The sequence below is a fragment of the Ranitomeya imitator genome, chromosome 5 (assembly GCF_032444005.1).
Source record: "Ranitomeya imitator isolate aRanImi1 chromosome 5, aRanImi1.pri, whole genome shotgun sequence".
Lineage (NCBI taxonomy): Eukaryota > Metazoa > Chordata > Amphibia > Anura > Dendrobatidae > Ranitomeya > Ranitomeya imitator.
Window position 1 is genome coordinate 367,277,642 of NC_091286.1, and position 24,331 is coordinate 367,301,972.

Sequence of the window (24,331 nt, forward strand, 5' to 3'; positions counted from 1 at the left end):
TTGGAGGCAGAGAGATTGCTACTGTAAATGGCGAGGTAATCACTCCAAACAGGAGACACATGAAGAAAATCCTGCATGCCATTACACTGTATAGCTAGCTGTACTGTCACTCAACACTGACAATTGCACACATCCCAGCTTCCGGATGGACGTCTGAGCTGTCCATCAGTATACTGTCAGCTTAGCTCGCCCCTGCCCTAGATTAGACAGCTGAACTGTCACTCACTGTGTCCAGACGCACCAATAGGAGGAATTGTGACAGTAAGTGGCTTCTGTAACACCATTCTGCAATTTAATCTTTTGATTCTTATCGCAGCACTCTTTTCACTTGTGGCCAGTAGCTTTCTAATTCTTTTTGTTACTTCAACTATAACTAATTGAACCATAACTAACTAACAGGAACTAGCTTTCTGTAAAAAAATTACCCAGTAACTTCTCCTCACGTAGACTGACACTAGCTGTTAACCCTGTCACAACCTAACAACTGTTGCAGGGCACAGTACACATATCAAATCGCACAACTATGTCACATAAAACAGCAGATCTACATAATAACATTAGAAAAGTCTTCAGAGAGGGTGTTTGTACAACTTCTCCACTTTTACAAATCACTGTAGACACATGTTTTTTAATTTTCCCCAGGGTGACCAAGGTCAGAGAGGTTCATTAGGAGAAGCTGGACCAAAAGGTGAAAGAGTAAGTATATTGTTACTATACTTTGTGTTTAGAAAATACTCACACAGCTATAAGTCCATTGAAAGCAATAACATTGGGAATTGAATTCCAATACATCTTGTATCTAATTTTTACCTTACTGACTGTAGTGTCTGACTCTTTAACCACATTTTACATGTTTTGTTATATGATTCTGAGATGTTACAAAGTAATGCAATATGCACAATATTTATATTTTTCATCATACAGGGACCTGTTGGACCAAGAGGAATTACTGGAATGCCAGGGTCAAAGGGGGAATCGGTATGTATATATCATGGTGCTAATTTTAAATAAAAATACAATACATTGTCAAACCTATAACAATTGTTTGTACTACATTTGTTGCTATAGGTCTATAAAATCAAGCAAAAAAAATGGAATGACTGTTACTGTAGGATTTGGTGATTTTCAATGTGGTACTATCATTGAATTACTTATTACCAACTATTAATTTTATTAAATTTGTGTAGCAACTGTTGGCAGCTACAACGGAGGAAAAACATGCTCAGTGCTCACATGAAAGGCCTTTTGTAAGATAAAGTTTACAAGAAATCTTCCTTAGATACTTTATGAAATTCTTGATGCTAAGCAGTCTCACAAGTAAATCACCATGCACGCTGTCAAGAATGAATTAAGCTGGTGAGCACGTAACTTCTACAGAACTGAACAGTCCCTTAAAAGTAGTGTGTTCCAGCATCTCAGGGAACCTAGACCGATCTAGCAAAGGATGTGGGGCTATCAGGTTAGAGTCCATTTTTTGTGGGTGTGTTCATTAAGGGCATAGTGACTGTGATAGGGTATTGCATGGAACCACCATTCAGCGACTATTTTTACACAGGTGTTCTGCTGATTTTATAAGTGAAGTTAAATTGTCCCTCCGCTCCCCTCACAGACTGTGTCTAATGGCCCCCATCTCTCTAAGATTGCTCCCCATGGACTCTTTCTCACGGACTGCTTCTATTGTTCCTTCCTCTCTCACACAGTTCTCTGCTCTCTCACATAGACTGCTCCTCATGCTCCCTGCTGTCTCACACAGATGGCTTACCATGAATCCCATCTCACAGATTTCTCCCATTTACTCTTTTTCTCACAGACAGTGTCCTTTGCTTCCGGCTATTTAAAACCCACCCATCTCGCTGTCCCCTGATCTCTCACTCTGACTACTCCCTACCTCTCCTGCTCTAGCCTCAAAGACTGCTCCTCATGCCTCTGCTCTCTTACACTGACTGCTCCCCATGTCCTTTCTCTCTCACGCAGACTGCTCCCCATGTCCTTTCTCTCACGCAGACTGCTCCCCATGCGCTTGCTCTTTCATGTAGACCGCTTCATATTCCCCAGCTCTTTCACATATATTGCACCCTATTCCCACCTCTCTCACACAGATTGCTTTCTATGCCTCTTCTCTCTCCCAGACTGCTCCCTTTGCCTCTGCTCTCTTACGCAACTGTTACCCATGCCCCTGCTCCCTCACACAGACTGCTCCCTATTTCCCAGCGTTCTCATGAAGGCTACTTCCTATTCCTCTGCTCTCTCATGAGAACTGCTCCCTATTCCCCTTCTCTCTCATGAAGACTGCTCCACATGCGCTTGCTCTTTCATGCAGACTGCTTCCTTTTCCTCAGCTCTCTCACATAGACTTCTCCCTATTCCGCACCTCTCTCACACAGACTGCTCTCCATGCCTCTGCTCTCTCACACAGACTACTCCATTTGCCCCTGCTTTCTCACGCAACTGCTCCCCATGCTCCTGCTCCCTCACAAAGACTGCTCTCTATTCCCCACCTCTCCATGCCTCTGCTATCTCACATAGACTGCTCCCTTTTCCTCTGCTCTCTCACACAACTGCATCCCATCCCCCTACTCCCTCACAAAGACTGCTCCCTATTCCCCTCTTCTCCCACCCAGACTGCTCTCCATGCCCCTGCACCTTCACAAAGATTGCTCCCTATTCCCCTGCTCTCTCACACAGCTGCTCCCCATCCTCCTACTCCCTCACAAAGACTGCTCCTTATTCCCCTCTTCTCCAACACAAACTGCTCTCCATGCCCCTTCACCTTCACAAAGATTGCTCCCTATTCCTCTGCTCTCTCACAAAGACTGCTTCCTATTCCCCTGCTCTCTCCCAAAGATTGTTCCCTATTCCTCTGCTCTCTCACGAAGATTGTTCCCTATTCCTCTGCTCTCTCACGAAGACTGCTCCCTATTCCCCTGCTCTCTCCTGGAGGCTGCTCCCTATTCCCCTACTCTCTCCCAAAGACTGCTCCCTATGTCACCTACTCTTTCACACAAACTACTCCTCATGACTTCTTTCTTTTCTTTTCTTTCTGAAAAACTGCTCCTGGTGCCTCTATGCCTCTCTCACAGACTGCTCCCTTCTCCCTGACAGACCAGACCGCTCTCCTCTTGTTCTCCGTCCCTAATTACGGTACTATTATCCCAGTCAGTAGCTGGCAGCACAACATCTTTTTTTCCTCTCAACATTTTTTTCTTCTATAGAAATGCATTGGTGCCTTTCAATATAGTCATATAGTTTATGTAATTTAAGAATAAAAAACACCTAACATAAAACATGACCAAAACATCACTGGTGCCACTTATCAAGTACAGTATACCAGGCTGATGAATGAAGTTCAGGCGTAATTGGGCCCTTTGTGACTCTATCACCTATGTCTCCATAGCCATGCAAGTAGCCTTACTAACATGCATGTGTATGAGATGGCAGAACTTGACTGTGACACCAAATGTGAACCTGGATTTTAAATAACATACAGTATATTTTTCTTTCTAGGGATTGCCGGGTGTTGATGGCCGTGATGGAATCCCTGCAATGCCAGGGTCAAAGGTAATTTTGAACAATGTGCGCTCAGTATAGCTTTTTAGCTGGCAGATTAATATTTGTTAGGGAATATGTTGAAATGAATGAAGCTTTTATCTGACTGTATGTTTGCTACAACTACAAGGGTTTGCCGGGTGAAAAGAGCAGTTGTGCACATGCTCAACCCCTGCTCCATTAACTTCTAAGGAACTGATAAAGATAGTCTTTCAATCAATCCTGTAGAATTGAATGGAGGAAAGGTTGAGATATTGGTAGAATGGCTGTGCACAGTTTGCCTAAGTATGTTTGTGTTTTACACATTACAGCAAATATATAGATCTAGTTTGATCATTTACATTGACACAAAGGGAATTTTTCTTTGCAGCACTTATCTTCTCAGCACCTCGTTGCAGTCAATGATAATAATGCTGTCATACATCAAGTACACGGCATTAATGTCATGAAACACATGACTTATTTAATATCCCATTCTATAATGCTTATGCCAAATGAAATGAGTGTTATAAAGTGTAGAACGTTTGATGCAGATTTCTAATACTGACAAGGTTAATGACAGCTTAGAAGTGTCACCAGTCTATGAATAGGACTTGATTGATCCTTCCCATTATTAAACCATTAGAACCTATTCTGGCATTACATACTGATGATAATGACTTAAAAGAGGTATAAAACACTTTGATACAATGATCTTACAGGCCAATAACCAATATGATACCTAACGCTATTAATATGATTAAACGCGCATGTATTGCTTTGATTTGTGTTAATTAGGTCTTAATTCTTCAGCTATGGTTTACACGTTTGTAAATGTGATGGTTGAAACATAAACATGCTATTCTGCAATCTGTCGGTTTTAAAGTACGAGTGTGAAAACTAGGAACAATCTAATATAAAAAACATATAAGCTCAAAACTGTAATCAATCAATCTCAATATCGTACAAGCAGGATTAATATCACGAGTGACAAGATTGTAATTATTACACTCTATGCTCAACCATTTATATTTGAATTGTATTATGGCTGCTTTTGGATTTTGGCTAGCATCCACACCTACTGCATATTGATAGCTAATTTGTGTATAAAAGTTTATACTTTTATACCTCCAATAATATAAAAACACAATTATGGTGCATAAATGTGGCTGGCCTGTATGATGTTCATGTCTACCCTGTCTCCTAGGCCACCCCTGTATCCAACAGGGGAAGCCGTGCTATTCAATATAATGTGAATTTCCAGCACTGTCTCCTCAACTGTAAATGTAAGTAAGTCTATTAGACAGAGCAGACCATTTAGTGCAGAGTGTGAAAACTTGGGGCCACCAAGGTATCTAAGATTCCTGACAGAGGGAGAAAACTCCCTCTGTCAGCCCATTTTTGCTACTTGCAACATAGACACACTCCACATCTTTTATTGTCGCATCTGTAATCGCCTGTACAATAAAAGGAATAAAGTGATCCAAAAGTTGTCCAAATCATAGTAATGATAACAGTTCATCCTGCAAAAGAGAAGCCTGAGCACACAATGCTTAAGTGATATTACTATTGCACAAAAGCAGTAAAACTTTAAAAAAAATCAGATTTCATATAGCTTTTCATAAAATTAACATGTCAATGATACCGCATCTTGAATGTTATAAAAAAAATCCAGAATTACTGTTTTTTTAGCCCGTCTCCCAAACAGTGAAATAGATAAGGTCAAACTGCTTTGTATAAAGATGAACACATCAAATTTTTACAGAAAAAGTCAGAATCATGGAAGTCTCATTTCTTTGCAATTCACTTTGCACAAATTCAGCAGCGTGTTGACAATTGCAAAAGGGCCTTTTAGGGGTTAAAAATGTTTAAAAAAATGTAAAAAAAGAAAACCAGCCCTTGCCTTCTCCACACAGCTGCTTGCCCTGTCTTCACAGTTTCATTCCAGTCTTCAGTTATAGCAGGTCTTTGGTCTTTTCCACAGGTTGTGTCCTATCTTTGGTACCTTGAGCACTAAGCCACAGCAGATCTTCAGTCCTCCGCACAATCATATCCAGTCTTCTGGGCCACTAGCGCTAATTGCGCCTCATAACATCATGATTTAGCGCACATGGTGTAATGTAATTCATGACTTTGTATGAGACCTGCATGGTTAGTAGTGTTAGGATCTGTACAGAGAAGTTGAGGGCCAGATGATTATTTTTTTTAACAGACACAACATCAAATAATAAAAAAAGTTATATTCACATCTATTTGGTCCTCATCTTCTCCTTGCAATCCAGTCCTAAGTCAGAGCAGTTTTTTGTTTTGTTTTTTACAAATCATGCCTAGCTTCCAGCACTGAATAGGTCTTACGTGATGTCATGACATGCATTGCACCACCATGACATGGTGTCATGAGATCACTGGAGGCACAGAAGATTGGATAGGACTTATGAAGAAGATTGTATGCCTGTTGTGACCAAAGACCATATTATACATTGGGTACGGAAAGTATTCAGACCCATTTAAATTTTTCACTCTTTGTTTCATTGCAGCCATTTGGTAAATTCAAAAAATATTTTTTTTCTCATTAATGTACACTCTGCATCCCATCTTGACTGAAAAAAAAACAGAATTGTAGATTTTTTGCATATTTATTAAAAAAGAAATATCACATGGTCATAAGTATTCAGACCCTTTGCTCAGACACTCATATTTAAGTCACATGCTGTCCATTTCCTTGTGATCCTCCTTGAGATGGTTTTACTCCTTCATTGGAGTCCAGCTGTGTTTAATTAAACTGATAGGACTGGATTTGGAAAGGCACACACCTGTCTATATAAGACCTCACAGCTCACAGGGCATGTCAGACCAAACGAGAATCATGAGGTCAAAGGAACTAGCCAAGGAGCTCAAAGACAGAATTGTGGCAAGGCACAGATCTGTCCAAGGTTACAAAAGAATTTCTGCAGTACTCAAGGTTCCTAAGAGCACAGTTGCCTCCATAATCCATAAATGGAAGAAGTTTGGGACCACCAGAAGTCTTCCTAAACCTGGCCATCCAGGCAAACTGAGCAATCGTGGGAGAAGAGCCTTAATGAGAGAGGTAAAGAAGAACCCCAAGATCACTGTGACTGAGCTCCAGAGATGCAGTAGGAAGATGAAAGTTCCACAAAGTCAACTATCACTGCAGCCTTCCACCAGTTAGGCCTTTATGGCAGTGTGGCCCGACGGAAGCCTCTCCTTAGTGCAAGACATATGAAAGCCTGCATAGAGTTTGCTAAAAAAAACACATGAATGACTCCCAGACTATGAGAAATAAGATTCTCTGGTCTGATGAGACAAAGATAGACCTTTTTGGTGATAATTCTAAGTGGTATGTGTGGAGAAAACCAGACACTGCTCATCACTTGCCCAATACAATCCCAACAGTGAAACGTTTTCAGGTGCAGGGACAGGATGACTGTAGGTCATTGAAGGAAACATGAATGCGGCCAAGTACAGAGATATCCTAGATGAAAACCTCTTCCAGAGTGCTCTGGACCTCAGAATTGGAAGAAGGTTCACCTTTCAACAAGACAATGACCCTAAGCAGACAGTTAAAATAACAAAGGGGAGTGGCTTCAGAACAACTCTGTGACCATTCTTGACTGGCCCAGCCAGGGCCCTGACCTAAACCCAATTGAGCATCTCTGGAGAGACCTGAAAATGGCCGTCCACCAACGCTCACCATCCAACCTGACGGAACTGGAGAGGATCTGCAAGGAAGAATGGCAGAGGATCTCCAAATCCAGGTGTGAAAAATTTGTTCCATCATTCCCAAGAAGACTCATGGCTATACTAGCGCAAAAGGGTGCTTCCACTCAATACTAAGCAAAGGATCTGAATACTTATGACCAAGTGATATTTCAGTTTTTCTTTTTTAATAAATTTTGCAAAAATTACTACATTTCTGTTTTTTTGTCAGCCAAGATGGGGTGCAGAGTCTACATTAATGAGAAAAAAATGAACCTTTTTGAATTTACCAAACGGCTGCAATGAAACAAAGAGTGAAAACTTTAAAGGGGTCTGAATACTTTCCATACCCACTGTAGATGCTGTTACCATGGGACAGAGAGCTGTGCAGAGAAAATGTAACAGCTGGGTGAGTATTATTTTTATTTTTTAATGCTGCAGGTATTATACGCTCAGGTCGAGAGAGACCCCATAGCATAATAAGGTACATTCTGTTTGCATCAGATACATTTGGTGTGAATCAATTTTCCCAGGCAAATGTAAGAAAATCTGCAAATTAAATTTTTTTTAAAGTATAGCAGTGTTTATAACTATAGCAGTGTTCCCCAAGTCCGGTCCTCAAGAGCCACCAACAGGTCATGTTTTGAGGATTTCCTTAGCATTGCACAGATCATTGAATGTTTGCCTGTCCAGGTGATGCAATTATCACCTGTGCAATTCTAAGGAAATCCTCAAAACATGACCTGTTAGTGGCTCTTGAGGACCGGACTTGGGGAACACTGCCCTATAGTATGTGCCAAAAAAAAGTACCAATGGAACTTTAAGCTTGTCCTACAAAAAAACAAAAAACGAGTTCCCAGCCTTTTTGTTTTATTATGCAAACGTGGTAAAACATAAAAAAACTGTGAAAACAAGTATTGAAAATGTACTGAAATAACACTGACCTGACACTGACAATATATGCTATATACGCTTTCACATTGCAATCAGGCACCCATTCTGTGGCCCTGTCGGGGCTTATGTCTGAACCCCCCACAAAACGGTATTCTAACATGCGCCAATGGGGCCATAGACCACAATGGTGTGGGCAGAGTGACCGTGAGCTCTGACGTGCACCATTTTAGGGCTTGTACGTCTACTGGAGGCAGAAGCTCAGACGCAGTTTCCTATGTCTGAACGTTCGCCTGCAGTAGGCACACACATCCGAAAATGATGCACATCATAGCTCACGTTTGCTCTACCGGCACCATTATAGTCTATGGCCCCATTGACCATACGTTAGAATCCCGTTTTGAGTTCAATGAACACATGCAGATTTACCTGAGTTCTAAAGCGCTGCAACTTCCGGATCATGGACACACAGCCTGAGTGATAAATGTCTTTCATGGGATGTTGTAAAGCCTCACCAGAATACATTTAGAATAAATGATGCATCAGAAAGTGAATACTTTGATTACATAGGGATTTAGGTGGAATTTGAAGCTACTCGATGCCTCGGCGATCTTCTTTCTCTATCTAATATATCTCATATTTATTTAAGGGTGACTCTGGAGAACCTGGAGCCCCAGGAGAAGCAGGTCTGCAAGGATTGCCAGTAAGTATACACTTGATACACGGTATTCACACTACATTGCTGTAATAGAAGTATTTCCAGAATAGTAAATTATCCCCTGATTCCTGGGAGTCCTATCACTAGAATACTGAAGTGATCCTAAGAATGGGGCTCTGAAACATGGGAACCAAGCTCTACAGCCCTATTTTGAAGATAATTTACTATTTTAGGAATTATCCAGTCATGTTTAATGCTGTTGTTGTACAGTTACTATTTGTATACATGTGTCATATCAATTTAAAGACAATCTGTCACTAGGTTTTGCTACCTCATCTTAACCCCTTCATGACCCAGCCTATTTTGACCTTAAAGACCTGGCCGATTTTTGCAATTCTGACCAGTGTCCCTTTATGAGGTAATAACTCAGGAACGCTTCAAAGGATCCTAGCGGTTCTGAGATTGTTTTTTCGTGACATATTGGGCTTCATGTTATTGGTAAATTTAGGTCAATAAATTCTGCGTTTATTTGTGATAAAAATGGAAATTTGGCGAAAATTTTGAAAATTTCGCAATTTTCACATTTTGAATTTTTATTCTGTTAAACCAGAGAGATATGTGACACAAAATAGTTAATAAATAACATTTCCCACATGTTTACTTTACATCAGCACAATTTTGGAAACAAAATTTTTTTTTGCTAGGAAGTTATAAGGGTTAAAATTTGACCAGCGATTTCTCATTTTTACAACGAAATTTACAAAACCATTTTTTTAGGGACCACCTCACATTTGAAGTCAGTTTGAGGGGTCTATATGGCTGAAAATACCCAAAAGTGACACCATTCTAAAAACTGCACCCCTCAAGGTGCTCAAAACCACATTCCAGTAGTTTATTAACCCTTCAGGTGCTTCACAGCAGCAGAAGCAACATGGAAGGAAAAAATGAACATTTAACTTTTTAGTCACAAAAATGATCTTTCAGCAACAATTTTTTTATTTTCCCAATGGTAAAAGGAGAAACTGAACCACGAAAGTTGTTATCCAATTTGTCCTGAGTATGCTGATACCTCATATGTGGGGGTAAACCACTGTTTGGGCGCACGGCAGGGCTTGGAAGGGAAGGAGCGCCATTTGACTTTTTGAATGAAAAATTGGCTCCACTCTTTAGCGGACACCATGTCGCGTTTGGAGAGACCCTGTGTGCCTAAACATTGGAGCTCCCCAACAAGTGACCCCATTTTGGAAACTAGATGCCCCAAGGAACTTATCTAGATGCATAGTGAGCACTTTGAACCCCCAGGTGCTTCACAAATTGATCCGTAAAAATGAAAAAGTACTTTTTTTTCACAAAAAAATTCTTTTAGCCTCAATTTTTTCATTTTCACATGTGCAACAGGATAAAATGGATCCTAAAATTTGTTGGACAATTTCTCCCGAGTACGCCGATACCTCATATGTGGGGGTAAACCACTGTTTGGGCGCACGGCAGGGCTCAGAAGGGAAGGCACGCCATTTGGCATTTTAAATGGAAAATTAGCTCCAATCGTTAGCGGACACCATGTCGCTTTTGGAGAGCTCCTATGTGCCTAAACATTAGAGATCCCCCACAAATGACCCCATTTTGGAAACTAGACCCCCAAAGGAACTAATCTAGATGTGTGGTGAGCACTTTGAACCCTCAAGTGCTTCACAGAAGTTTATAACGCAGAGCCATGAAAATAAAAAATAATTTTTCTTTTCTCAAAAATGATTTTTTAGCCTGAAATTTTTTATTTTCCCAAGGGTAACAGGAGAAATTTGACCCCAAAAGTTGTTGTCCAGTTTCTCCTGAGTACGGTGATACCCCATATGTGGGGGTAAACCACTGTTTGGGCACATGCCGGGGCTCGGAAGTGAAGTAGTGACGTTTTGAAATGCAGACTTTGATGGAATGCTCTGCGGGCGTCACGTTGCGTTTGCAGAGCCCCTCATGTGGCTGAACAGTAGAAACCCCACACAAGTGACCCCATTTTGGAAACTAGACCCCGAAAGGAACTTATCTAGATGTGTGGTGAGCACTTTCAACCCTCAAGTGCTTCACAGAAGTTTATAACGCAGAGCCGTGAAAATAATAAATACGTTTTCTTTCCTCAAAAATAATTTTTTAGTCCAGAATTTTTTATTTTCCCAAGGGTTACAGGAGAAATTGGACCCCAAAAGTTGTTGTTCAGTTTCTCCTGAGTATGCTGATACCCCATGTGTGGAGGTAAACCACTGTTTGGGCACATGTCAGGGCTCAGAAGGGAAGTAGTGACTTTTGAAATGCAGACTTTGATGGAATGGTCTGCGGACATCACGTTGCGTTTGCAGAGCCCCTGGTGTGCCTAAACAGTAGAAACCCCCCACAAGTGACCCCATTTTGTAAACTAGACCCCCCAAGGAACTTATCTAGATATGTGGTGAGCACTTTGAACCCCCAAGTGCTTCACAGACGTTTACAACGCAGAGCCGTGAAAATAAAAAATCATTTTTCTTTCCTCAAAAATGATGTTTTAGCAAGCAATTTTTTATTTTCTCAAGGGCAACAGGAAAATTGGACCCCAGTAATTGTTGCGCAGTTTGTCCTGAGTATGCTGGTACCCCATATGTGGGGGTAAACCACTGTTTGGGCACACGTCAGGGCTCGGAATTGAGGGAGCACCATTTGACTTTTTGAATACAAGATTGGCTGGAATCAATGGTGGCGCCATGTTGCATTTGGAGACCTCCTGATGTGCCTAAACAGTGGAAACCCCTCAATTCTAACTCCAACACTAACCCCAACACACCCCTAACCCTAATCCCAACTGTAGCCATAACCCTAATCACAACCCTAACCCCAACACACCCCTAACCACAACCCTAACCCCAACACACCCCTAACCACAACCCTAATTCCAACTGTAGCCATAACCCTAATCACAACCCTAACCCCAACACACCCCTAACCCTAACCACAACCCTAATTCCAACCCAACCCTAACCCTAAGGCTATGTGCCAACGTTGCGGATTCGTAAGAGATTTTTCAGCACCATTTTTGAAAAATCCGCGGGTAAAAGGCACTGCGTTTTACCTGCGGATTTACCGCGGATTTCCAGTGTTTTTTGTCCGGATTTCACCTGCGGATTCCTATTGAGGAACAGGTGTAAAACGCTGCGGAATCCGCACAAAGAATTGACATGCTGCGGAAAATACAACGCAGCGTTCCCGCGCGGTATTTTCCGCACCATGGGCACAGCGGATTTGGTTTTCCATATGTTTACATGGTACTGTAAACCTGATGGAACACTGCTGCGGATCCGCAGCCAAATCCGCACCGTGTGCACATAGCCTAATTCTAAAGGTATGTGCACACGCTGCGGAAAACGCTGCGGATCCGCAGCAGTTTCCCATGAGTTTACAGTTCAATGTAAACCTATGGGAAACAAAAATCGCTGTACACATGCTGCAGAAAAACTGCACGGAAACGCAGCGGTTTACATTCCGCAGCATGTCACTTCTTTCTGCGGATTCCACAGCGGTTTTACAACTGCTCCAATAGAAAATCGCAGTTGTAAAACTGCAGTGAAATGCGCAGAAAAACCGCGGTAAATCCGCGATAAATCCACAGCGGTTTAGCCCTGCGGATTTATGAAATCCGCTGCGGAAAAATCCGCAGAGGACCAGAATACGTGTACACATACCGTACCCTAACCCTAACCCTAACCCTACCCCTAACCCTACCCCTAACCCTAGTTCTTACCCCAACCTTAGTGGGGGGAAAAAAAAAATTATTTATTTTATTTTTGTCCCTACCTATGGGGGTGACAAAGGGGGGGGTGTCAATTACTGTTTTTTTATTTTGATCACTGTGATAAAACCTATCACAGTGATCAAAATTCACTCTGGAACGAATCTGCCGGCCGATTCGGCGGGCGCACTGTGCATGCGCCTGCCATTTTGGAAGATGGCGGCGCCCAGGAAAGAAGACGGACGGACCCCGGGAGGCTAGGTAAGTATAAGGGGGGGGAGATCAGGGCACGGGGGGGCGTCGGAGCACGGGGGGGTGGATCGTAACACGGGGGGGTGGATCGGAGAACGGGGGGGTGGATCGGAGAACGGGGGGGTGGATCACAGTGCGGGGGGGGTGGATCGGAGTGCAGGGGGGTGGATTGGAGCACAAGGGGAGCGGGCAGGAGGACGGAGGAGCGGAGCACAGGACGGAGGGGAGCGGACCACAGATCGGGGGGCGATCGGTGGGGTGGGGGCACATAAGTGTTTCCAGCCATGGCCGATGTTATTGCAGCATCGGCCATGGCTGGATTGTAATATTTCACCAGTTTTTTTGGCGAAATATTACAAATCGCTCTGAATGGCAGTTTCACTTTCAACAGCCAATCAGACCGATTGTAGCCACGGGGGGGGGGGGGGGGGATGGGTGAAGCCACCCCCCCTGGGCTAAAGTACAACTCCTCCTGTCCCTGCAGGCCGGGTGAAATTGGAGTTAACCCTTTCACCCGGAGTGCAGGAACGCGATTCCTCCATGACGCATATGCTGCGTCACAGGTCGGATTGGCACCGACTTTCATGACGCAGCATATGCGTCAAAGGTCGGGAAGGGGTTAAAGCAGTAAAATGTAGGAAAAGTGACAACGATGTGTCACTTAGTTAACTCATACCTCCCAACTTTTGAAGATGGGAAAGAGGGACAAAGTTTGTGGTGCGCAATGCGCGTCGCGGCAAATTTTAGGCCACGCCTCTGACCACACCGATTCATAACTAGTCACACCCATATCCACGTCCCAACCACACCCATTTAGCACTGCTGATCACACTGTTTCATAAAGAATAATTATAAACAAAAAAATATGGCCACACAGTGCTCCATACTGTATAATGGCCACACATGATGCTCAATACTGTATAATGGCCCCACATTATGCTTAATACTGTATAATGACCGCACATGATGCTCTATACTGTATAATGACCGCACATGATGCTCCATACTGTATAATGGCCGCACATGATGCTCCATACTGTATAATGGCTGCACATGATGTTCCATACTGTATAATGGCCACACATAATGCTCCATACTGTATAATGGCCGCACATGATGCTCCATACTGTATAATGGCCGCACATGATGCTCCATACTATATAATGGCCGCACATGATGCTCCATACTGTATAATGGCCAAACATGATGCTCCATACTGTATAATGGCCACACATGATGCTCCATACTGTATAATGACCGTACATGATGCTCCATACTGTATAATGGCCACACATGATGCTCCATACTATATAATGGCCACACATGATGCTCCATACTGTATAATGACCGCACATGATGCTCCATACTGTATAATGACCGTACATGATGCTCCATACTGTGTAATGGCCGCACATGATGCTCCATACTGTATAATGGCCGCACATGATGCTCCATACTGTATAATGACCGCACATGATGCTCCATACTGTATAATGACCGCACATGATGCTCCATACTGTATAATAATAATAATCTTTATTTATATAGCGCCAACATATTCCGCAGCGCTTTACAGTTTAACAGTTTCAAACACAACAGTCATAAGTAACAACATTAACAATACAATAATTAAAGCGAAATAAGACAACCCTGCTCGTGAGAGCTTACAATCTACAATGAGGTGAGGGAGATACAAAGTACAGGTGTCTATTTACAATGATGTATTTACAATTATGGCCCAGCCATCTTCAGGGGGTGGGGGATAGATGGAGATAGTGAATGGGCTACACACACACAAACATAACATGACTTTGATTACTGAATGTGATAGGCCGCTCTGAACAAATGTGTTTTGAGCGAGCGCCTAAAACTATGCAAATTGTGGATGGTCCTAATATCTTGGGGTAGAGCATTCCAGAGGATTGGCGCAGCGCGGGAGAAGTCTTGTATAATGACCGCACATGATGCTCCATACTGTATAATGACCGCACATGATCCTCCATACTGCATAATGACCGCACATGATGCTCCATACTGTATAATGACCGCACATGATGCTCCATACTGTATAATGACCACACATGATGCTCCATACTGTATAATGGCCGCACATGATGCTCCATACTGTATAATGACGGAACATGATGCTCCATACTGTATAATGACCACACATGATGCTCCATACTGTATATTGGCCGCACATGATACTTCGTACCGTATAATGGCCACACATAGCTACTCCTACACACACGGCTGCGCTCCGTACACCTTGTACACATTCAGCTCCACTCCATACACCTCGAAAACATTCAGCTCCGCTCCATACACCTCATACACACACCGCTCTGCTCCGTACACCTCGTACACATTCAGCTCCGCTCCGTACACCTTGTACACATTCAGCTCCACTCCATACACCTCGTACACATTCAGCTCCGCTCCATACACCTCATACACACACGGCTCCGCTCCGTACACCTAGTACACATTCAGCTCTGCTCCGTACACCTCATACACATTCAGCTCTGCTTCATACCCCTCATACACATTCAGCTCCGCTCCATACACTTCTTACACATTCAGCTCCGCTCCATACACCTCGTACACATTTAGCTCCGCTCCATACACCTCATACACACACGGCTCTGCTCTGTACACCTCGTACACATTCAGCTCCGCTCCATACACCTCGTACACATTCAGCTATGCTCCATACACACGGCTCCGCGTCGTACACCTCGTACACATTCAGCTCCACTCCGTAGACCTCTTACACATTCAGCTTCGCTCCATACACCTCGTACACATTCAGCTCCGCTCCGTAGACCTTGTACATATTCAGCTCCGCTCCATACACCTCGTACACACATGGCTCTGCTTTGTACACCTCGTACACATTCAGCTCCGCTCCATACACCTCTTACACATTTAGCTCTGCCCCATACACCTCATACACACTCAGCTCCACTCCGTACACCTCGTACACATTTAACTCCGCTCCATACACCTCGTACACATTCAGCTCTGCTCCATACACCTCATACACACACGGCTCTGCTCCGTACACCTCATACACATTCAGCTCCGCTCCATACACCTCATACACACACGGCTCCGCTCCGTACACCTAGTACACATTCAGGTCCGCTCCGTACACCTCATACACATTCAGCTCTGCTCCATACCCCTCGTACACATTCAGCTCTGCTCCATACGCTTCTTACACATTCAGCTCCGCTCCATACACCTCGTACACATTCAGCTCCGCTCCATACACATCGTACACATTTAGCTCTGCTCCATACACCTCATACACATACGGCTCTGTTCTGTACACCTCGTACACATTCAACTCCGCTCCATACACATCGTACACATTTAGCTCTGCTCCATACACCTCATACACACACGGCTCTGTTCTGTACACCTCGTACACATTCAGCTCCGCTCCATACACATCGTACACATTCAGCTATGCTCCATACACACGGCTCCGCGTCGTACACCTCGTACACCTCGTACACATTCAGCTCTGCTCCATAGACCTCGTACACATTCAGCTCTGCTCCATACACCTCGTACACATTCAGCTCCACTCCATACACCTCATACACACATGGCTCTGCTTTGTACACCTCGTACACATTCAGCTCCGCTCCATACACCTCGTACACTTTTAGCTCCGCTCCATACACCTCATACACACACGGCTCCGCTCCGTACACCTTGTACACATTCAGCTCCGCTCCATACATCTCGTACACATTTAGCTCCGCTCCATACACCTCATACACACTCTGCTCTGCTCCGTACACCCTGTACACATTCAGCTCCGCTCCATACACCTCATACACATTCAGCTCTGCTCCATACACCTCATACACACACGGCTCCGCTCCGTACACCTCGTACACATTCAACTCCGCTCCGTACACCTCGTACACACTCAGCTCCGCTCCATACACCTCATACACACACTGATCTGCTCCGTGCACTTTGTACACATTCAGCTCCGCTCCATACACTTCATACACACACGGCTCCGCTCCGTACACCTCATACACACACGGCACCGCTCCGTACACCTCGAACACATTCAGCTCCACTCCATCCACCTCATACACACACGGCTCTGCTCCGTACACCTCGTACACATTCAGCTCCGCTCCATACACCTCATACACACACGGCTCCGCTCCGTACACCTCGTACACATTTAGCTCCGCTCCATACACTTCATACATGCATGGCTCTGCTCCATACACCTCGTACACACATGGCTCTGCTACATCCACACTGTAAACACCTCCTGACCTCACACATAACAGGCAGCTTACCTCATCCAGCAGCACCATGGCAAGATGGTAACCGGTCCAGCACAGCCGAGTCCTGCAATCCACGGAGGTCCTGATCATGTGACCCCTGACTCCTCCCTTGCTGTGACTTCATCACAGGTCCTGTGCGCACGGAGCAGTCAATATGTGGTGTGCTGTGCTCAGGCCGCTCTGCATTTGTGGGGATGAGGCTGACCGCCTGATATTGCAGCACACCTTCCAACCACTGTGGGACAACTAATGTCCCGCCTGGGATCGTGGGGCTGACTGTCAAAATCGGGACAGTCCCGCTGGTTTTGGGACGGTTGGGAGGTATAGTTGACTGGGTGCAGCGGTTCTGACACAATCAGAATTCTTAGATGTAGCATGTAGCAGAGCTCAAAAAGCTGTCCCTGCCCACACCACGGTTTTTGTGTACATTGTCAATTGACAGTGAGCTGCAATCAGTGCTGGTGGTGTGGTTGGTCTAGGAGGCACACACGCTGTAGACTGGGCTGGGATAATCTCCCGCTGATAAAACACTCATTATATCGAAACAAGAGCACATAGTCTAATAAGTGACACATTGCTGAAATCATTGTCTCAGCCGCAACATCAGGGGTGTCAAACTGCATTCCTCGAGGGCCGCAAACCATGCGTGTTTTTCAAGATTTCCTTTGCATTGCACAAGGTGCTGCAATCTTTATGTGTGTAGGTGATTAAATTATCACCTGTGCAGTACAAGGAAATCCTGAAAACATGACCTGTTTGCAGCCCTCGAGGAATGCAGTTTGACACCCCTGCGCTACATCATGCTGTCCTCAGATTAAACAGCAAAAACCTGCTAACAGATTCCCTTTAAAAAGTAAAATCTACTTAAATATTAACCTAATAGTAAAGAAAATTCTCACTTTATATACAGTACTTTGTTATTCTTTTCTTGATTTATGAAGTTGAAGTTAGAAGTTGTATTTTCTTTGTGTTTAGAAGAGTTTTGAACTAGCCTTAAATGCTAGTGCAAATGGAACATACCTGATCAATAACATGTGATTTCTACAGCATAAAAATAAAACTAATTTACACATTTAGAGGGGTTGTCCAGTCACACCACATTAATAACTTATCCCATGGATAGGTCATCAATATGAGATTGGTGGAGGTCCATCACCCGGCACCTTCATTGATCAGCTGTTATCTGCTTGGCAGTGGCCGGATGTAAACACAAGGAACAGAGCTGCAGAGAGGAGTAATTCACCAGTAATGCAGAGCTCTAGTAATTCACCGTGTAATATCCTCTGCCAGATACTGTAGAACAGATCCCATTCAGTAGAATAGGATGGAGATGTAAACCTGTACTCGGCAGTGGCCACTGTACATCCAATGAAGCTGTGCTGTGCTTACATCTGGCCATAGATGGAGCAAATAACAGCTATTCAGTGGGGTCTGCCTGGACTCGGACCTCCAATAATCTCATTTTGATAATCTATCACATAGATACATCATCTAAACGATGTTACCATACAAGACCATTTAAAGGGAACCTGTCACCCCCAAAATCAAAGGTGAGCTAAGCCCACCAGCATCAGGAGCTTATCTACAGCATTCTGCAATGCTGTAGATAAGCCCCCAATGTAACCTGAAAGATGAGAAAAAGAGGTTAGATTATACTCACCCAGGGGCGGTCCCGGTCCGGTACTGGTCCGATTGGCATCGCGGTCCGGTCTGGGGCCTCCCATCTTCTTACGATGATGTCCTCTTCTTGTATTCATGCTGCGGCTCTGGCGCAGGCGTACTTTGTCTGCCCAGTTGAGGGCAGAGCAAAGTACTGCAGTACCGCGGTGCCGAGCCTCTCTGACCTTACCCGGCGCCTGCACACTGCAGTACTTTGCTCTACCCTCAACAGGGCAGACAAAGTACGCCTGTGCCGGAGTCGCAGCATGAATACAAGAATAGGATGTCATCGTAAGAAGATGGGAGTTCCCAGATCGGACCGCGACGCCCATCGGACCAGAACCGAGATTTCCATTTCTCTACATATGGTGCATACAGGATATCATGTATGGGAGACAAATGTGCAGTAACAGCTGTTTCACGTCCTCGGATGCTTTTTTTTTTTGTGGTGGACTGTATTTTTTTTAACACTGATTATATATTTTTATGTGCAATTTTTCACTCATCATTATGGCATGGTGCACATGGCATTTTTTTAGGCGAAAAGTGCAGCCACCAAGTTTTTCAAGGCTGCTTCAGGAAAACGTCTGGCAGTCATTTTCCTGAAGCGGCTTCGCTGGAGGTTTTGTCATCGTTCTTTCCCCAGAGGATGAGCATGTCATTTTTTTTTAACCACATCAGAGTTTCCAAACATTGAATCAGTTAAGGACATGATATAGGATGGAGAATAATCAAGTAAGTATGGTGGACACTAGACGGTGGGTCGAATGCCCACATGAATCCAACATGAACAGAAGCTTGAGGTCCAACATGAGTAGAAAAGATACCATCGGACTCAATGGATATGCCATGGTATCTTTTCTACTCATAAGATGAAAAATAGTCATAGCAATGTCGTTTTGACTATGTTGTGCCTTTTGCTCATTTTATGGGAAAGTTTGTGACACTTTTTCAGGTGGATTTCGGGTGAAATACACCTGAAAATGATGCTGTGTGCACATAGCCTAAAGGTACCGTCACACTAGACGATATCGCTAGCGATCCGTGACGTTGCAGCGTCCTCGCTAGCGATATCGTCCAGTGTGACAGGCAGCAGCGATCAGACCCCTGCTGTGCTGTCGCTGGTCGGGGAAGAAAGTCCAGAACTTTATTTGGTCGCTGGACTCCCCGTAGACATCGCTGAATCGGCGTGTGTGACACCGATTCAGCGATGTCTTCGCTGGTAATCAGGGTAAACATCGGGTAACTAAGCGCAGGGCCGCGCTTAGTAACCCGATGTTTACCCTGGTTACCATCGTTAAAGTAAAAAAACAACCGCTACATACTTACCTACCGCTGTCTGTCCTCGGCGCTCTGCTTCTCTGGTCTGGCTGTGAGCACAGCGGCCGGAAAGCAGAGCGGTGACGTCACCACTCTGCTTTCCGGCTGCCCGGCGCTCACAGCCAGACCAGAGAAGCAGAGCGCCGAGGACAGACAGCGGTAGGTAAGTATGTAGCGTTTGTTTTTTTACTTTTTAGGATAGTAACCAGGGTAAACATCGGGTTACTAAGCGCGGCCCTGCGCTTAGTAACCCGATGTTTACCCTGGTTACCGGGGACCTCGGGATCGTTGGTCGCTGGAGAGCTGTCTGTGTGACAGCTCTCCAGCGACCAAACAGCGACGCTGCAGCGATCCGGATCGTTGTCGGTATCGCTGCAGCGTCGCTCAGTGTGACGGCACCTTAAGACTATTTTGTACAGATTACTTTTCAGTAGCCAAACAGACAAGTGGTGAAAGACTGGCTCAGGCGCATTGACTAATTCGGAAATTTTTATAGGCGTACTCTGATAAGTAAAGGTCATTGTGAAGAGGGAGACTGTTATCACCTACTGTGAAAGGTCATTGTAATCCTGCCTGTAATAATGATGCCTGCTGAACAGTCATCTATACAGAGCAGGAAGCAAGAGACTAGTGTTCAGCTTAGTCGCCAGTGCGTAAATGATTAGATGTCTCATTTTTATAATACAAATAATAATATGCAAAAAAAAGACATTATAATTTTTTAAATTTATAATTTAAATGTTAGGTTATTTTCTGATGACACTTTCTAAGAGCCTTGTGCTCTGTGATTTAAGCATCCTATAAATTATCACGTACTTTGCACTAATAGAGATCATAATCGCCATCTACAACAAAACCTTAATACTTTGACAGGTGGTTGTGGCGTAATTTTCACGGAGAAATAATGACCACCTGCTTCTTTCTCCTCATCACTTCCAAGTGTAGGCATCTCACACGAGATAATTACCCTCCTCCCCTGACAGAGGTCCAGTTGGCAGCTATTGTATAGGTTGCAAGATATAGACATCCATAAGAAAGACTTCAATTCCGTATTCATTATTTTTTGAACTACGGATGGTAATGAGTAAACACATTGGTAATTTAGTGTGATGGAAGTATTCTTTAGACAGTGGTTTCCACAGAATAGCTTCAGAGGATGTGTAAGCCAACGATATCTGCAACATACCTATTTTTATTTATTTACTTGCATGACAAAGATGTAATGATCAAGATTGATACGAATAGAGAAAAACACATGCAATATTGGAAATCAAGGATCTAGTGGGGGATTTTTCAAGCCACCCAAATCCTCATGCTTCATTTTGTGCTTTGGTGGGATGACATAGGCCATATGACCACATAGATATGGCTTCATGATAAGGCAAATACTATACTTAAAAAAAAAAAAAAAAACCTCTTGAAGAGATCGCAAAATCGAAAGCTTGGCTTTTGCTTCGGACTGATTCATGGAATCCATACTACATAAATCCAGTTTTAGGGTATGCCAACATTAGCATATAAAAAAATTGTTTCCCTTCTCAAGCAGAACAGTTGGATGATTTTTTTTCTCACTTATCATCCGTCTGCTGTCATTTACAGGACCATTTACAGTTTCCTATGTGACAGAATTGTAATCTACTATATGATTGTCTAAGGGTCACTTCCGTCTGTCTGTCTGTCTGTCTGTCCTGGAAATCCCTCGTCGCGACAAGCACAGTCCGGCCGAGAATTAGTCCCTCCCTACTCCCCAGCCGTCAGTGCCCGCTCCATAATATAATAATAATAATTTTATTTATCTAGCGCCAACATATTCCGCAGCGCTTTACAAATTATAGAGGGTACTTGTACAGACAATAGACATTACAATCCCCTCCAGTCAGCGCTCATACAGGGTTAATGGCAGCGTTAACGGACCGCGTTATGCCGCAGTGGAATGCAGTCCGTTAACGCTGCTATTAACCCTGTGTGACCAACTTTTTACTATTGATGCTGCCTGTGCAGCATCAATAGTAAAAAGACCTAATGTTAAAAATAATAAAAAAAATAAAAAATAGTTATATACTCACCGTCCATCGGCCCCCAGTATCCAGAACAGGCCTTTCCCGCTCCTCGCGACTCTCTGGTGACCGCTCCATGCATTGCGATCTCGCGAGATGATGACGTGCGGTCTCACGAGACCGCTACATCATCATCTCGCAAAACCGCAATGCACTCTTGGGACCGGAGCGTCGCAAGGAGCATTGGTAAATGCCACGCCTGGATCCGGGGACCGTCGGAAGGTGAGTATATAACTATTTTTTAATTTATTTCTTTTTTTTACAGGGATATGATGGCCACATTGCTATATACTATGTGGGCTGTGCTATGTATTACGTTGGCTGTGCAATATACTGCGTGGGCTGTGCAATATACTACGTGGCTGTGCTATATACTGCGTGGCTGTGCAATATACTACATGGGCTGTGCAATATACTGTGTGGCTGTGTTATATACTAAGTGGGCTGTGCAATATACTACGTGGCTGTGCAACAAACTACATGGCTGTGCAACAAACTACATGGCTGTGCAAAAAACTACGTGGGCTGTGCAATACACTACATGGGCTGTGCAATACACTACGTGGGCTGTGCAATATACTACGTGGGCTGTGCAATATACAGTTCTATGAAAAAGTTTGGGCACCCCTATTAATCTTAAGCTTAATGTTTTATAAAACTTTTTTTTTGCAACAGCTATTTCAGTTTCATATATCTAATAACTGTTGGACACAGTAATGTTTCTGCCTTGAAATGAGGTTTATTGTACTAACAGAAAATGTGCAATCTGCATTCAAACAAAATTTGACAGGTTCATAAGTATGGGCACCCCACCAGAAAAGTGACATTAATATTTAGTAGATCCTCCTTTTGCAAAAATAACAGCCTCTAGTCGCTTCCTGTAGCTTTTAATGAGTTCCTGGATCCTGGATGAAGGTATTTTTGACCATTCCTCTTTACAAAACAATTCCAGTTCAGTTAAGTTTGATGGTCGCCGAGCATGGACAGCCCTCTTCAAATGATCCCACAGATGTTCAATGATATTCAGGTCTGGGGACTGGGATGGCCATTCCAGAACAGTGTAATTGTTCCTCTGCATGAATGCCTGAGTAGATTTGGAGCAGTGTTTTGGATCATTGTCTTGCTGAAAGATCCATCCCCTGTGTAACTTCAACTTTGTCACTGATCCATGAACATTATTGTCAAGAATCTGCTGATACTGAGAGGAATCCATGTGTCCCTCAACTTTAACAAGATTCCCTGTGCCGGCATTGGCCATACAGCCCCAAAGCATGATTGAACCTCCACCAAATTTTACTGTGGGTAGCAAGTGTTTTTCTTGGAATGCTGTGTTTTTTGGCCACCATGCATAACGCCTTTTTGTATGACCAAACAACTTAATCTTGGTTTCATCAGTCCACAGGACCTTCTTCCAAAAAGAGATTGGCTTCTCCAAATGTGCTTTTGCATACCTCAGCCGACTTTGTTTGTGGCGTGCTTGCAGAAACTGCTTCTTTCGCATCACTCTCCCATACAGCTTCTCCTTGTGCAAAGTGCGTTGTATAGTTGACCGATGCACAGTGACACCATCTGCAGCAAGTTGATTCTGCAGCTCTCTGGAGGTGGTCTGAGGATTGTCCTTGACTGATCTCACCATTCTTCTTCTCTGCCTTTCTGATGTTTTTCTTGGCCTGCCACTTCTGGCCTTAACAAGAACTGTACCTGTGTTCTTCCATTTCCTTACTATGTTCCTCAGAGTGGAAATTGACAGGTTAAATCTCTGAGACAGCTTTTTGTATCCTTCCCCTGAACAACTATGTTGAATAATCTTTGTTTTCAGATCATTAGACAGTTGTTTTCAGGAGCCCATGATGCCACTCTTCAGAGGAGATTCAAACAGGATAACAACTTGTAAGTGGCCACTTTAAGTAGCTTTTCTCATGATTGCATACACCTGGCTATGAAGTTCAAAGCTACATGAGGTTAGAAAACAAAAAAAAAGTGCTTTAGTAAGTCAGTAAAAAGTAGGTAGGAGTATTTAAAACAAGAAAATTATGAGGGTTCCCATACTTATGCACCTGTCAAATTTTGTTTGAATGCAGATTGCACATTTTCTGTTAGTACAGTAAACCTCATTTCAAGGCAAAAACATTACTGTGTCCAACCGTTATTAGATATATGAAACTGAAATAGCTGT

The 24,331-nt window shown here is 43.7% G+C and overlaps 1 protein-coding gene across 1 annotated transcript in view; it reads left to right on the forward strand.

The window, feature by feature from the left end:
- The window catches only part of COL9A1 (collagen type IX alpha 1 chain), a 214,945-nt gene that overhangs the window by 136,608 nt on the left and 54,006 nt on the right, over positions 1–24,331 (forward strand). The window contains exons 22-25 of the mRNA XM_069726644.1: positions 643–696; positions 925–978; positions 3,505–3,558; positions 8,783–8,836. Of these exons, the coding sequence (XP_069582745.1) occupies positions 643–696; positions 925–978; positions 3,505–3,558; positions 8,783–8,836 (216 nt within the window). The remainder of the gene's footprint in view (positions 1–642; positions 697–924; positions 979–3,504; positions 3,559–8,782; positions 8,837–24,331) is intronic.